Here is a 16,443-nt window from a genome sequence, read left to right on the forward strand (position 1 = left end):
CAGAGAGTCAGGCAGAGAGAGAGGAGGAAGCAGGCTCCCCGAGGAGCAGAGAGCCCAATGCAGGGCTCGATCCCAGGACCCTGGGATCATGACCTGAGCCAAAGGCAGAGGCTTTAACCCACTGAGCCACCCAGGAGCCCCATAAATAAATCTTTTAAAAAAAAAGATAGCCAAGGGGCGCCTGGGTGGCTCAGTGGATTAAGCCTCTACCTTCGACTCAGGTCATCATCTCAGGGTCCTGGGATCGAGCCCCACATCGGGCTCTCTGCTCAGCAGGGAGCTTGCTTCCCCCTCTCTCTCTGCCTGCCTCTCTGCCTACTTGTGATCTCTCTCTCTCTCTCTCTCTGTCAAATAAATAAAATCTTTAAAAAAAAAGAAAAGATAGCCAATCTGATTTGGCTGATGGGCACAGAGGTTTGGCTTTGCACACAGGATATAAAGTGGGCATTTTCCAAAAATTAAATGATTTAAATCTGCAGCTCCATGGCTTGAACAAAAATACATTTAGAGTACATATTACAACTTCCCATTTCAGACAAGATGGAGTAGCAGAGACTAGATTTGCCCTCCTTCCAGAAACAATCAACTGAACATAAAAACTATGAAACAACAGTTTTCAAGATGGTGGACACCAGACAACAAAGACAGTGATCCCTGAAAGACAAGAAACAGATGAGATGAGCCCTATGATTGCCTTAGCTTATTGCTGAAGAGAGTTTCCAGGATGAATTGCAGGGAGGGAGAACACAGGCAGGGCCATGCAGGCTTCCTGAACTGAGGAGATAGCTCAGAGTTTGTGGCAATCCAAACTCTGTGCTCACAACAGAGTGCTGGTGAAAAGAAAGGTGCATAGAGAGAAAATTCTGGAAAGGGCCCCCCTCGAGTATTCAGCAGAGCACTACTCATCATGGAAATGTTAGGAAATTACTTGAGACTAAGGAAAGAATCATCTGAAATAATTAGAGGGAACAGTAGTCAATATTCATAGAGGACTGGAACAGTGACTGTTCGTTCCCATCAATCAGACTGGAAAACCTCATAATTTTATGAAGCATTGGTTGGAGTTCTTAGAAGGGTCCTGCCTTAGCAGTGAGGACACATTAGCCCCAGTTTATTTATTTATTTTTTATTAACCCTAGTTGTTCATCCCATTTAATAAATTTTAAAAGCAACACCTGAAGGAATCAAACTATTTCTAGGTAATGTAACTGCATCTCAGAACAAACCTCAAGAATGTTTACAGAAGGGGTGCCTGGGTGGTTCAGTGGGTTAAGGCCTCTGCCTTCGGCTCTGGTCGTGATCCCAGGGTCCTGGGATGGAGCCCTGCATTAGGCTCTCTGCTCAGCAGGGAGCCTGCTTCCCTTCCTCTCTCTCTGTCTGCCTCTCTGCCTACTTGTGATCTCTGTCTGTTAAATAAATAAATAAAATCTCTTAAAAAAAATGTTTACAAAAATACAAAAATAACCAGCATGTGAAAACACAAAATTTACAGTGCCTGAGTTCTAATAAAACATTAGCAGTCGTACAAATAAGCAGAAAAATGTGAACCATAGTGAGGAGGAAAACCAATTGACACCAACCCAGAATTGACACTGATGTGAGAATTAGCAAAGAGATTATTATAGCTGTATTCCATATGTTCATATAGCTAAGTAGAGACTTGGAAGATATTTTAAAAAATACGCAAGTTGAACTTCCAGAGATGGAAACAAATGAATGAGATGAAAAGCCATGAGATGATGGCTTGATGAAAGCCAATGAGATGATGGAATTAACAACAGTTTAGACACTGCAGAAAAAAAGATTAGTGAACTTGAAGACATGAAACTAGAAATTGTCTAAAATGAAACACCAAAAGAAAAGAATTTTAGAAATGAATAAAGAAGTATATAATACATAATAGGTAGAAAGTTGGTTTTTTTTAAATATTTAAAATTGGGAAAAATGCAGGCATCAACTAAAAATGGGTGAGAGGGCATACTGTTTTTGTTTATTTGTGAAGGTATGTGAACAAAAAAAGAGATGATCTTGAAAATGCTATTCCAGATTCCATCTTCCTTCCCCGTTTGCATATGACTTTGCTCCTGTGATCATCCCCTCTTCCCCTGAAGCATCCTTTCCTCCTCTCTGCTAGCTCGTTCCCCTTAGTACATGTATCCACTAGTAGCTGCAACTTGGGGAAAACCCTTCCTTGACCCCCACAACCCAGCACCACAGTGACTGCCCAGTTGCTCTACTCCATTCACAAAGTTTCTAATGTCTGCATCTGCCATCCCAACTTCCCTATCTCTCATGTACTCTTTAACCTACTCCAATGTGGCTTCCACTCAGACCCACCTCTCCACCAGAATTCTTTTTGCTGTATTTGCCAATGACTTCTTTACCAGTTATTCTCTATAGTTTACCACTCCCTCCTTTGGCAGTTTACCACTTCCTGCTCCTTGGCTTCTAAAACACCACCCTTTTTTGTTGTCTTCTTACCTCCCTGACACCTCTTTATCAGGTTTTTTTGGCTGGTAGCCTTTCACTGCAACTCCTAAATGTTACTATCCCTATCCTTGGCTCTCTGTAGACTCTGTACACTTCTTCCCCTGGTGATCTCATCCAATATCTCAGCTTTTTTTTTTTTTTTTTTTTTAATACATCCACATACACCCAGATCTCAAGAGTAGATCTCTAACCCAGACTCCCCTCTGGGCTTGAAGCCTGTATTTCAAACTGTCTACTTGACAGCTCCACTTGAATGTCTGAGAGGCATTTCAAGTTAAATTCAAAACTAAGCTCTCAATCTCCCAGCAACATAAAATAGTGACTCTTTCCACACAGTTATTCAAGCCTGAGAATTCTCCTTAAGACTTCCTTCTTGGGGCACCTGGGGGGCTCAGCGTTCAACTCTGGGTTTCGGCTGGGGTCGTGATCTCAGGGATCCCAGTTGTGGGATCGAGTCCCACTTTGGTTTTGGGCTCCATGCTCGGTGGGAGTCTGTTCAGAGATAATCTTCCTTTGCCCCTCCCCTCATTTGTGCTCTCTCTCTTTCTCTAAAATAAATAATCTTTGAGGGGCACCTGGGTGGCTCGGTCAATTAAGTGTCTGCCTTCAGCTCCTGGGGTCCTGGGATAGAGTCCCACATCAGGCTTCCTATTCAGCAGGGAGCCTGCTTCTCCCTCTCCTTCTACCCCTCGCCTTTCTTGTGCTCACTTGTGCTTGCTCGTGCTTGCTCTTGCTTGCTTATGCTCACTCTTTCTTTCAAGTAAGCAAATAAATAAATAAACCTTAAATAATCTTTTGAAAAAAGCCCTTTCCCTTCTTCCCACATGCAGTCCAACACCGAGTCCTGAGATTCTATGTCCAAAAGCTGTCTTAAATGTGTCTGCTTCTCTTCCATCCTTGTGGTGTCTAAATGGGGTGTCTGTCCAATCGGAACAGGGCCTACAGAATGTAGGGCAATGATCAGGTAGAAGTCGGTGGCATGGGTGGTGAAAGGATTCGCCTGAGGCAAAACAAAAGGGATAGACATTTATTGAATATGCCACAAGGGAGCCATGGGGAGGACAGCAGAAGAGAGGTTGTCTGCCAGGAGAGAGTGGGTGGGAGCTGTTTTTAAAGAAGGAAGGTGAGGACAGTTTGAGACTATGGAATCTTCCCTTTTTTGGTAACTGTGCCTAGCTGTAGTAGCCCATTGGTCAGTTAGGACCTATGGAGGTTTTATGGTGGGTCGCCTGATGGGCCCATCTGTATTCAACCAGGTGTTGCTGTGGGCTCTTCCTGCATTCCATCGCTCCAGCCTGTTTGCCTCAAAGCAGCCTCTGCACTCTCACTATTACCAGCACCCTCATGGCCAAACCACCATCATCTCTCATGGGAATGATTGCAGCAGCTTCCCGACTATCTCTATAGTTTTGCCCTTACCCCCTTCAGTCCTTTCTCCATGAAGTGATCACAATGAGCTTTTAAAAAATAAATTGAATAACATTCTCCTGCTCTAGTATTTCAATGACTTTCTATTACTCTTAAGATAAAAATCTAATCTTGGGGCGCCTGGGTGGCTCAGTTGTTGGGCGTCTGCCTTCAGCTCAGGTCATGATCCCAGGGTCCTGGGAACGAGCCCCTCATTGGGCTCCCTGCTCAACGGGAAGCTTGCTTCTCTCTTTCCCACTCCCCCTTCTTGCGTGTTCTCTCTCTCTCTCTTTCTTGCTGTCTCTGTCAAATAAATAAATAAATAAAATCTTTTAAAAAAAAAAAGGTAAAATCTAATCTCTTCATCTTTGGTCTACAAAGCTTGCCATTTGACCTCTTATTTCTCCAGCTTTATCTGTACTGCTTTCCTCCCATCTTTCATTCCCAACTAGTCATTCCTGCTTTGTGACTTCACATTTTTCCTCCCTCCCCCACTGTTCATCTGATTAACTCCACTCACCCTTTAAGAATTTTAAAACAAGAGCAGAGAGCCTGATGCAGGGCTCAATCCCAGGACCCTGGGATCATGACCAGAGCCAAAGGCAGAGGCTTTAACCCACTGAGCCACCCAGGTTCCCCAGTTTGTGTGGTTTTTTGTTTCCATTTTCTAGATTGTAAACTCAAGGAGGGCAAAGCCAAAGTCAGTCTGGATATTTGTTACTCCTCCCCCATCTGTCCTCTTAGAAGAATGGTCTGGCCACAGCCGGTGCTCATTAAATACTTACTGAGTGAAATGAATGAGTGCCTTAAGTGCTTGAAAACCCTGACCTGTTCTCTACCAGTAGCTCTGAATCTCTGCTTAAAATCTGGATAAGTTTTCGGACACGTGGCTTGTTCAGTTGGTAGAGCCTGGGACTCTTGATTTCCCGGTTGTGAGTCCCAGCTCCTTGTTGGTCATAGAGCTTACATTAAAAAAAAAAAAAAAAAAAAAAAGTCTGGGTAAGTGTTATTTTTTTTTTAAAGATTTTATTTATTTATTTGAGAGAGAGACAGTGAGAGAGAGCATGAGCAAGGAGAAGGTCAGAGGGAGAAGCAGACTCCCCATGGAGCTGTGAGCCTGATGCGGGACTCGATCCCAGGACTCTGGGATCATGACCTGAGCCGAAGGCAGTCGTCCAACCAACTGAGCCACCCAGGTGTCCCACTGGGTAAGTGTTATTAAAGTTAGGACTGGGGTGCCTGGGTGGCTCAGTCACTTAAGCCCCCCACTCTGGGTTTTGGCCCAGGTCATGATCTCAGGGTTGTGGCGTCAAGTACCGCCTGGGGCTCCCACCAGCGAGGAGTCCACTGGAGATTCCCTGTCCCTCTCCCTCTTCCCCGATCACATGCTCTCTCTCTCAAATAAATAATCTTTATAGTTAGGACTGAGGGTAGGTGAGGTGGGGATTTCCGCCCACAGACCCTTTTTAAACCTCACCGGCTACTCTCCACCCTGCGCAACCAAACAGCCCTACGCTCTTGCCAATCAAGCACCATGCAAAATCCCTATCATGGACCAAATAAAGAGGATTGTGACATAGACTCTAACAGTGATGGCGTTTGTGTCTCAAGCCCGGAATATGACGGTGGCGGCTCATAGCTCCTTTCAGGCAGGCCAAGTGCACCACTCTCCTCCCCCGCCCAGACCTGGGGCCTCTGACACCCAAAGCCTACAAGCTCCTGCTGTTGCCTCAGTTCTGACATGCCGTACAGCATGGCAGCTTCTAAAGGGGTGGCCCCAAGCACGGCTAGCCGTACAACATGGCCGCCTACAGAGCGCGAACCGCGCCCCCTCCCGCCCAATCACCGGAAGTTTCCATTTGAAAGCCCGGCGGCAGACCCGGTCGCTGGTGCGGCAGTTACCAAGGAGCATCCTTTGAACCAGGGCAACGAGGGCTGCGGGCAGGAGCTGCAGGAGCCTGGGTTCGACTCTCCCGGGGCGAGGGATGGGGCTAGATGTGGGAGGGATGGGGTTAGATGTGGGGCGGGCGGAATGGTCTGGGAATGGAGAATTTTCTTTCTTCCTTCTTCCCCCGGCCGAGAGAGGCCAGGTCGTGCTCTCCGGGGGCCCTCCACCTACTCCGGCCCCCAAACCCATCACAGGTTAACGTTCACCTTGCACCTTTCAGACCTCAGCTGCGCCGCCTCGTTAGGATGACCAGCGTGGTTAAGACAGTATACACTCTGCAGCCCCCCGCTGTGCAGAGCGGCGGCCTGCCGGCAGGTGGGTATCCACACAGCCCTGCGGCCCAGCGGGATGGTTCGGCGGAAGAGTACGAGGGAACAGACCGGTGGCCAGAAAAGGCGGGCGCGGCTAGGGAAAGGGCAGTTCATCAGCTCTGGCAACCTGCTACCTCCGCTAGAATTGGGCTGTCTAGGTTTAAGACGGGAGTTGGGGCAAGGGCCCTGTTGTAGGATTTAGACGTGCCCACCTCCCACATTCCACTTCCCAAACCTAATCGTGCTGCATTTACTAATTAGATTTAAGTTGCTGATTGTTTCACAATATTATTTCCTCAAGCTAGAAATCGCCCCCTTTCTTAAAAGATTTTATTTATTTATTTGACAGAGAGATCGAGCGCGCATGAGCTAGGGGAGAGGGAGAAGCAGGCTCTCCACTGAGCAGGGAGCCAGATGCAAGGCTCAATCCCAGCACCCTGGGATTGTGACCTGAGCTGAAGGTAGACACTTAACCAACTGAGCCATCCCAGCGCCCCAGGAATCCCTTTTTAAACAGTTGCCAGTTTGATTTCCAGATCTGGGCTACCTGGAGGGACTGGATTTGTTGGCAGGGAGAAGGGAAGAGAGTCCTTTGAGAAGCGTGATTCTTGGAGGCACCAGGGTTCGCACCTTGTCTCGTTCACATTTGCTTCTGCACTGTGTCACTTATACAGTAAATTGTCAATCAATTGTTAGGTGAAGTGAGAGAGAGGGGCCAAGCCTAGCCAGAGTTTTCCATAACCTTGGGAGAAGAAATAGGATTAAAAACAATTTTTTATTGCTTTGCCATCTTGCTTTGTGTTGCTGGGCTTGTGGTTGAAAGTCATGTAGGCTCTTGAGCTCCTTAATCTCAAGAGCAGGGCAAAAAATAAGCTTCAAACATCAGAACCTGTGGGGGCAGATTTGGAAGTAGCGATTTAGGACTCCTCCCAGGGGACTCTGTGCCGCTGTTAGATGAGCAGTAGAGGATTGATCTATAAATAAAAAGGGTTTCCTCAAAAGGCTTAAAGGTTTGTTTGTTTGTTTGTTTGTTTGTTCTGGCCTTAGAACACCTAAATGGTAATCTGGAATCAGCAGGACCTAGGAGTTATTGGGAGGTAGCGGGGAGCATGCCCCTGCAACAGCCTTTGCCTTGGAGAGCAGTGCCCTCTCCTTGACTGGAGACTGGCTTTCCCCAGCCAGGTTGGAAGTTTTTAATCTCAGCTTTCTATCCCTGTCCCAGTTTTATGATCATATATAACCTCAACAGTTTAACATTTTAAGGCTATCTCCTACGTTTTTTGCCTACCTAATATACACATGTAAAAAAGAATCCAAAGTTAGAAAATATTATGCCGTGAAGAACAAGTCTCTTTCCCTTCCTTGACCAGCCATCCAATTCCCCTCCTTAGCGACTCTCATTTTTTAAAAAAGATTTTATTTGAGACAGGGCAGGGAGGGAGAAGCAGACTTCTTGCTGAGCTGGAGAGCCTGCTGCGGGGCTCAATCCGGTAACCCTGAGATCTTGACCTGAGCCAAAGGCAAGCACTTAGCCAACTGAGCCACCAGGTGCCCCACGTCGCTCATTAAGCCACCCAGGTGCCCCACATCTCTCATTTCAAGAAGATAGTCTTTGTTAAGTCCTGCTAAATTTTTTCTACAATGCAGTCCTTAGGCTTTAGCAAGTACAGATTATTAGAATTGATTCCAGTCAGCGAAGAGTGGTCATTTTGATCAATTTATTAACACCCTTTCACCTGGGGGTAGATGCGTTACTGTGTATAACTTACTAATACTCAGAAGAGGAGGTAAATATGTTCCCTTAAGGTTACCTTTTACTTGAAAACAGAGACCTGGGGTGCCTGGCTGGTTCACTTGATAAAGCATATGACTCTTGAGCTCGGGGTTGTGAGTTCAAGCCCCACATAGGGCATGGAGCCTACTTTAAAAAATAAATAAAAATGAACAAAAAAATAAAAACAACTACGCAACAGTTAAAGGAGAACTTCGCAGCAGCTTGAGTGTAGCCTCAGGAGAGTAGGCAGAGGACGGAGGAGTTTTGCAAGGTGTTTTGGTTCCACTGGTCCTGGAGGAAGGCTCCAGCTGTGCGTCAGCCCTGCTGACAGCCACACGACCCCTCTTTTCATTCTTCGCTTGTATCAATGTCCACTTTCATGCCTGTACACCTTGGCCGTTCAGTTTGCCAGACCATCAGGCTTTTGGCTATCCTCAAGTATACTGCAGTATCACCTTCCAAGGATTTTGGTTTCCATCCCCAGTTAGTCTAGAAGTGTATTCTTTTGAATTAGTTCTTGCAAATTGAGACGAGCCAGAAAATACAGGGTGCTGACAGCCTGGAACGGGCTGACCTAGCGTTTCTTCGGTTGGGTCACGACGCTTGAGGTCTCAGCAGCTTGTCTTCCTTTGCAGACACACAAACTCGAGCCACTTCTAAGAGCCTGCTACCTGTTAAGTCCAAGGAAGTGGATGTTTCCAGACTTCATTCAGGAGGTTCAGAGAACGATGTTATAAAAGTCACTAAACCAAGACGAGAGAACGGGTGAGAGTTGAATTATTGGTACCCGATGAGAACATCTTGCTAGAGGTTGCTCGGTATCAAGATTTAGAAAAGAGGGGTTTTGAGAGCACCAGGCAATGGGAGTCCGTGGCCCCAAAAGGCGGTGTGTCAGAACCGTCTGTGTCGAACAGTTCTGAGGAGGCCCAGCAAGGATTAGGATAAGAGGTACTTTGTTTGCTCTGAGTGTGGAAATAGCCGGACCCTGGCCAAACACAAGGCCTTAGTGGTGGTCGGGGTGTGTGGGGCTGCTTGTTAACCCAGGTTGCTGGTCTGAGCGTCGTCCTGCCCCGGGTAGCGTGCTTGTTTCCCTATACTTAGTTCCCACGTCAGCCAGCTTGACAGGACGTAGCCATACCGCTCTGAGCAGGAGCAGGTCGGTCAGGCCATTGAGGTGGGCCAGGAGAGGAGCCCATTCCCTATTCATAAGCCTTTTCCAATAGTTTAGGCTCAAACGACAGCACATGAGCCCTCTGAGCTTCTCAAGCTGTTGGCATTGTATGTGGTCTCTGGTTTTTTCCTCAGAAATCCAGGCTCTTTGTTCTGCCTTGTTCACAACACACAGAACAGCAGTGCTACCATTCTCTGATTTCTTTATTACTTTTTTAAAAATTTATTTGATAGAAAGAGAGCACAAGCAGGGGAAGCAACAGGCAGAGGGAGAGGGAGAAATAGACTCCTCGCTGAGCAGGGAGCTGGAGGCAGGGCTCCATCCTAGGACCCTGGGATCATGACCTGAGGCTTAACCAACTGAGCCACCCAGATGCCCTCTTGTTATTTTTTTAATTGAGGTCTACTTACGCACAACATTGTATTAGCTTCAGGTGCACAACATAATGGTTAGCTATTTGTATATATTGCAAAATGATCACCACAGTAAGAGGAGTGAACATCCTGATTTCTTTGTTTTTGCTTCTCTAGGCAGGTAAAAGCTGCAGACCCTGCCACGAGGAAGAACCTCAGAAAGAGGTGAGCAGCAGGGTAAGCAAAAGTTGGCCACCATTTTAAGGTGGAGGCTCTCAGTCCTGGTTGTGCCTCAGAAATCACTCATAAGTTTGTTTAGTGTGTGACAGCCTGGGTGCCACACCAAAAATCTGAGTAGAATTTTCAGGGGGGAGGCACAGCCCGGTTTGAGAACCACTGACAGGGCTAGGATCTTCGAGGCTCCCATCTTGAGAACCAGGCAAGAGCTTTCTGGGTTCCATGCCAGGTTCACTGCTGATTGGACTTCAAAGCCACCTATAGCCCGTGGATAGGTGGATAGGAGGGTGAGCCTTCGGGATATGAGGCACTGCATGTGGTTAGTGACTTTAAGATGGTGGTGGTAGAAATCCTGGGGGAGAATCCATCTCTGTTTGAGGATAGCTTATCTATTTTGCTTCTGAAGATAGAAATAATACAAGCTGGAAAATTGATAGAAGTAGGTTCTAATTCCAAATCTATTATTTGTGCATGTCTTGAAAGTTCTGAAGATAGGGGCCCTGGCCGGCCCAGTTGGTAGAGCGTGTAACTCTTTCTTTTTAATTTTTTAAAAGATTTATTTATTTTAGAGAGTACGTGCAAGCAAGATAGGGGCACAGGGAGAGGGAGAGAGAATCTCAAGCATGTTTGACTCCCCACTGAGCGTGGAGCCCTGACATGGGGCTTGATCTAATGACCCTGAGCCGACATCAAGAGTCAGGCACTCAAATGACTGAGCCACTCAGATGTCCCAAGCATGCAGCTCTTGATCTCGGGGCTGTAAGTTCGAGACCCACTTTGGGTGTAGAGATGACTTAAAAAATAATTTTTTTTTAAGTTCTGGAGATAAAATACTACTCAAGAAGGACTCTGAGGGCACTGAAAAGAAGTAATGATGATGATGGCTATTTATTGTTTACTATGTGTCGGCTATTATTTATTGTTTACTATTGTTTACTGTGTTACCTGTGCTAAGAATTCTACATGTATTCTCTCTCTTATTTTTCACAGTAATAGAATTATGAGTTGTGGGTATTATCCTAATTCTAGAAATGAGGAAACAAAGTCTCAAGAGAGGTTATGTAACTTACTGAGGGTCATATGCCACTGTATAATGAAGCCAAGAGTTGAACCCCTGTTTGGATGGTTCTGTAGCCCATTTTCTTATACCTCCACTTCTTCACCTAAGCACAAATTATCATTACAGCTACAAACCACTGAGTAAGCAGAAATCAGAGGAAGAGCTCAAGGATAAGAACCAGCTCTTGGAGGCCGTCAACAAGCAGCTGCATCAGAAGTTGACTGAAACTCAGGTAAGAGACCCCCACTGGACCTCTGTCATCACCGCACTAGGCAATGGGTGGCCTCTGGTAGGATGGCCCAGGGACAGGAGAAGCTTGTCTTGTCCCGGGGGCCCGAGCGGAGGAAGAAAGAGGCCAGGCTTTTGCTGTGCAGGTATCAGAGCAGGGGCAGGAGAGAAACCCCCGCCCACCCTGTAAGGGGAACAGGTCTGTTCTGTCTGTATTGCACCTCCATAGGGAGAACTAAAGGACCTGACCCAAAAGGTGGAGCTGCTGGAGAAGTTTCAGGACAACTGTTTGGCAATTTTGGAGAGCAAGGGCCTCAACCCAGGTAAGAGACAGTGCATGTTTGCCTTTGGAGGAGTCAGTGCATGTGCCCCTTCCTGAGGTGGGGCGGGGTGGGGAGTGGTTGTGGACTGTCTGTCAAGAGTCCCAGCATAGCACCAGCTGGGCCATTCAGTGCAGGGTGCTTAGCAAAGCAAGAAAGATTGGGAGGATCTTTTCTTTCCTTTTTTTTTTTTTTTTTTTTTTTTTTTTAAGATTTTCTTTATTTTTAAGTAATCTCTACACCCAACGTGGGGTTTGAAGTCACAAGCCCGAGATCAAGAGTCACAGGCTCTGCAGCCTGAGCCAGCCAGATGCCCTGAGGAGCTTTTCTTTGTTCCCTTGTGTTTGTGGACGAAGGACTATCTCCTATCCGAACACTTCATTCATGCCATTCATTTGGTGCCAACAAGTGTGACCTTGCAAATAGACCAGAAGTATTTTCTTTTTTTCAAGGTAGATAGCAAAGTAACTTTCCCAGGTGGGAAAAGACAGAGGTGATACTCTATCAAGGGCTCCTAAACCTGGCTCATCAGCAGAATCGCAATGGTTAAATGTGATTTCGGTTCTGACCCTGTCCCTAGAGAGTAGAGTCTGCAGCAAGAAGCAGAGTGGAAGCAGAAATTGCCCAAAGACTGTACAAGAGCTTCAGACTGAGTTGAGTAGCCTGAGAATACCCAGTGAAGGGGCCCAGGCTTCTCTGAATTCAGGAACACTGAGTTTGAATGCTGCTGATTAATGTGTGCATTTTAGGATATATTCTTTATAGTTACCATATAGTTACCATACGTTTTTATATTATTTTAATTTATAATGCATATGTATAATATGCATATATATGTATAATGCATATTTTTGACCAAAAATAATAATTTTTAAGCCCAAATGCTTTATTTTTTTTTAAGATTTTATTTATTTATTTGACAGAGAGCAAGAGGGGGAACACAAGTGAGTGGGAGAGGGAGAAGCAGGCTTCCTGCTGAATAGGGATCCTGATGCAGGGCTCAATCCCAGGACCCTGGGACTGTGACCTGAGCCGAAGGCAGACATTTAACAACTGAGCCACCCAGGCGCCCCAAGCCCCAAAAGCTTTAAAAAATAGTTTTTTTGTGGGGCGCATGTGTGGCTCAGTTGGTTAAGCGTGGGACTCTTCATTTCAGCTCAGGTCATGATCTCGGGGTGGTGGGATCTGGCCCTCTGTCAGGCTCTCAGGGAGCCTGCTTGAGATTCTCTCTCTCCTTCTCCTCACCTCACTCCACACTCAAGTGTACTCTCTCTCCTCTATAAAATAAATAAATCTTTAGAAAAAAAATTTTTTTAAAGATTTTATTTATTAATTTGAGAGAGATACAGAGAGAGAGCACAAGCAGGGGGAGAGGGAGAGGAAGAAGCAGACTCCCTGCTGAGCTGGGAGCCCGATGTGGGGCTCAATCCCAGGACCTCGAGATCATGACCTGAGCCAAAGGCAGACTCTCAACCATCTGAGCCACCCAGGCGCCCCTAGAAAAAATTTTTTAAATAAAAATGGGTTTTTGTATTATAAACAAACTCAACCAACACATTTTCTTTGGACAAATTTTCTGCTAAGCTGAAGAGAAAGCAGAATGAACTTTTAACCATATCCAAAGCTAGAGAGGAGGGAGGTAAAATAAAGATCTGAGGGTAGGTGTAGGTGACCCTGCCAAGGGGAAAACTGTCAGACTCTTCGAGAAGTTTCCCTCATGAATACTCCTGTACTTGTCCATGGAGGGGTTTTTAGTTTTTGTTTTAGGTGCGGTTCCCTAAGCAAGGCTGACTTTGTCGTTTGCATCAGTTTTAGGCAGTGAGGCCCTGGCATCACAGCAAGGATCCACCACCGATCACACAGACTCTATGGTGAGGGCATGGGTGTGAGTGGGCAGGGGCCAAGTGATCATGGGGCTCTGGCCGGCCAAGAAGGGCTCTGCCACATGCTCAGCAAACCCCAGGAAGCCGCATTTATTTTCCATGATAGTGGAAGACAGCAGTGGATGTGTACTCAAAATAGCATATTTCACTTGGAAGGCGACTTTGTGCTTACAGATGTGAGCGAGTCTGAGTTGAAAATGTGCTACTTTAAGACATTTTTTTTTAAGATTTTATTTATTTATTTGACAGAGAGATCACAAGTAGGCAGAGAGGCAGAGAAAGAGGGGGAAGCAGGCTCCCTGCTGAGCAGAGAGCCCGATGTTGGGCTCAATCCCAGGACCCAGAGATCATGACCATAGCTGAAGGCAGAGGCTTAACCCACTGAGCCACCCAGGCACCCCTTTAATTCACATGTTAACATGGACATGTATAGAGAACTTTCTGGTTTCTCTCTTCTCCACTTTACCAAATTTCTCCCCTTGGCCATTTATTGAGAACTGTAGGATGGAAAGGTCCAGCCTGGAGTAAAATCGGCTTCTTTGGTTCCCTCCCCAAAGTAGGAAGGTGGTTGTTTGGGCTTAAGTCTTTGAGATTCTATGCCCTCTTCCCCAGGAAGATCGGTTGTCCTCTTAGAATCATAGAATTCTAGCTATGGAAGGCTTCCTCCACCCCCTAGGCCAGTAGTCACCTCTTCAATGGCTACTCTGTTTTGTGTAACATAGAGCACGGGGAAGTAGGGTGATATGTCCATCGCTTGGACTGAGTTCCTCCAGGGGTGCCCCAGAAAAGAGCCCGGCACATGGGGGACGCTCAGTAAATGCCTGAAAGAACGGAAGGATTGTTAGCAATCATCTAATCAACTCTCATTTCATATGAAGAGATTAGTTTATATGAAGAAAGTTTTCACGTATCAGTAACGATTTGTTACTACATTGTACTTTCCTCTTAGTTGCTGCTAGAAACTTTGCAAGATGAGCTGAAGTTTTTTAACGAAACAGCCAAAAAGCAGATGGAGGAGTTACAGGTGAGAGGCAGACATCACCTTGAGGCAGGATTACCATTTCCCGCCTCAGTGGGCAGGGCTCTGGAGGATTCTTCCTTATTCATACATTTCTTTCTTTTTAATAAACTGCTTTGTAATCATAGATTTGTAAGAAAGTTGCGAAGATAAATACAGAGAATTCACTGCCCTTAATATTAACATCACACATTATCATAGTATATTTTTCATAATTTAAAAACCAACATTGATGCATTACTATTCACTAAATTCCAAGACTTCACTTGATTTCACCATTTTTTTCAACAACTGATTTTCTATTCCAAACACTCAGAAATGTTCACATCTACAGGGCTTGAGGCAACGTACAAAACACTAGGTTGCTCAGTGTATGAGGTGGACTTGTGTGACAGCTCTGCTTTGGAAACTTGGTATATCAAAGGAAATCTGTAATAGGAAACCCGGATTGAGTCTAGACTGCTTTGGACTGCTTGGAAGAATCATGGGCCAGTACACTGAATCCTAGAGGATTTCATGGCTCCAGTTTAGATATAGGAGTCTGTAGTAGAGAGAGACCGTTCCTAAAACCAGCCCAGATATACAGATCTAAGACTGAAAAATCTCATGTCAATATTCGCATCGTCTTCCTCAAGGGAAGAGAAGCATAGTGTCCTTAAATGGTATTGCCTTTCGCGTGACTCAAAGTCCTGTGGGTGTTCGTTTGTTTCTTCCTTCCTTTCTGAATGTCTTTCCATGCAGGCCTTAAAAGTAAAGTTGAAGATGAAAGAAGAAGAGAGAGCCCGGTTCCTAGAACAGCAGACATTATGTAACAGTCAAGTAAATGACTTTACAGCAGCCCTTGAGGAAATGGAACAGCTATTAGAAATGTGATAAAAAGCAAGTGACCTCCCACAGAGGAAGCCACTTAGGACATCTGCTTCTCGGCCATGACCTTCTAGGACTCACTATCCCCAGAATGGAAACATTTTCTGCAGTAGGATTAAGGACAGTCTATGCTGGAATGGCGGTTCCTCCTTTAGGCAAATGTGCGCTCCTCTCAGACTGATGGGCCCTCCTGAACCTCGCACACACAGAATGGAGACCAACAAGAGGGCCCCTCTGTCCCCAGAAGCTTGGATTGACCTTCTAGCCAACAAAGTGTACAGCAGGCCATTAGAATCAGGAGACTAAACTAGCCACAGCCAGACAATCCCAAAGGTCACATTCAGATGCATAGGAAGAAAACCTTAATTGTACCGTGGAATACAGAGACTCCATGGGAGACATCACTGAGAAGCGATGCTAACTTCTAACTTGGAACACACTGTCTAATCCTGGTTGGGCTCTAGACCTCATTGTTAAATGAATGAACGTGAAGTTACTGGAAATGGCTTAATAAGTGAGGGTGAAGGTTTAGATAGCAGTAACACCTACCTGAAATAATACAACTTGGAGCTTTTAATCTAAATCACTTCTGCTTTTATTTTTTATTAAGTGCTACTTTTAAAATAAACATTTCTGTGACTATCCAGACTGCAACTCTGAGAAATGAAAATAAGCCATTTAACTGACGCATGTCTACCGAATACTCTTGGCCTAATGCAGGGAACAAGTTCAAAACTCCAGTGTAACCCACAATATTTCTCTTCCACTTCAGTGCTCTGTGGCTAGCCCTGCTGTCTTCCAGGAGTACAGCTGGTCTTCTGAGGGTATCTGCTGTTTGTGGCAGTGGGTGCCCGACTCCATCCTCCAGTGTGTTACTAGCTGCCTGTGCCCTCTCTATATTTCTGAGCCTGGTTATCTTCTGCTCTTTGCACAGCCAATCCTGGGCCTGGCCCCATGGATCCCTAGTTAGCTAAAGTCCATGGTAGGCTTCCCCCTGGTTTACCAAAGGCAGAGCTCTATTTCATTTCTTAGTTGATCTAGGCAGACTTTGGCTATCTTCCGTGTTTTTCTGCATCTCCCAATTTCTACACTAACCCCAACCCCCTCCACTCTTGAGCATTGAGACTACCACCCAACCAGGCCAAGGTACACCCCCACCCTGACTTTAGGGCTAAATTTCTTTGCCTTCACACACAGACATTCACACAGTTGGTTATGTCCCCAAAATCAGACATACGTAGTTACATAACTCACCAGTCAAAAGGGCTGAATATTTTCTTCTACCCATTTTCAGCATGTTTATAGTTTAAAAGATTATTTACCCAAATGAATGTGTAATTGGCATTTCTGCCACCCCACCCCCCGCCCAAGTTCTA

General features: G+C 45.7%; 1 protein-coding gene across 3 annotated transcripts; it reads left to right on the forward strand.

Annotated features, from left to right (window-relative positions):
- Positions 1–5,558: 5,558 nt before the first annotated feature.
- Positions 5,559–16,014, forward strand: LOC111161021 (kinetochore localized astrin/SPAG5 binding protein). 3 transcript variants are annotated; one of them, XM_022524467.1, is made up of 9 exons: positions 5,559–5,859; positions 6,066–6,160; positions 8,566–8,695; positions 9,632–9,679; positions 10,878–10,983; positions 11,209–11,302; positions 13,109–13,170; positions 14,132–14,206; positions 14,942–16,014. In XM_022524467.1, exons 1-9 carry the CDS (start codon positions 5,639–5,641, stop codon positions 15,071–15,073), a joined length of 963 nt encoding a protein of 320 aa, XP_022380175.1. In that variant the 5' UTR covers positions 5,559–5,638; the 3' UTR covers positions 15,074–16,014. The 3 variants fall into 3 exon arrangements, with proteins under 3 accessions (XP_022380175.1, XP_022380184.1, XP_022380191.1); XM_022524476.1 differs by lacking the exon at positions 9,632–9,679 and having other exon boundaries at positions 14,942–15,674; XM_022524483.1 differs by lacking the exon at positions 13,109–13,170 and having other exon boundaries at positions 14,942–15,001.
- Positions 16,015–16,443: the final 429 nt, after the last annotated feature.

This window comes from Enhydra lutris, unplaced genomic scaffold, assembly GCF_002288905.1.
Source record: "Enhydra lutris kenyoni isolate GAN:26980312 unplaced genomic scaffold, ASM228890v2 scaffoldscaffold4, whole genome shotgun sequence".
Lineage (NCBI taxonomy): Eukaryota > Metazoa > Chordata > Mammalia > Carnivora > Mustelidae > Enhydra > Enhydra lutris.

Coding starts and splice junctions, on each gene's coding strand:
- LOC111161021 (XM_022524467.1), top strand. CDS start 5,639: ATGCCGTACAGCATGGCAGCTTCTAAAGGGGTGGCCCCAAGCACGGCT. Junction 8,696..9,631: donor AAACCAAGACGAGAGAACGG/GTGAGAGTTGAA, acceptor TTGCTTCTCTAG/GCAGGTAAAAGCTGCAGACC. Junction 9,680..10,877: donor AGGAAGAACCTCAGAAAGAG/GTGAGCAGCAGG, acceptor TTATCATTACAG/CTACAAACCACTGAGTAAGC.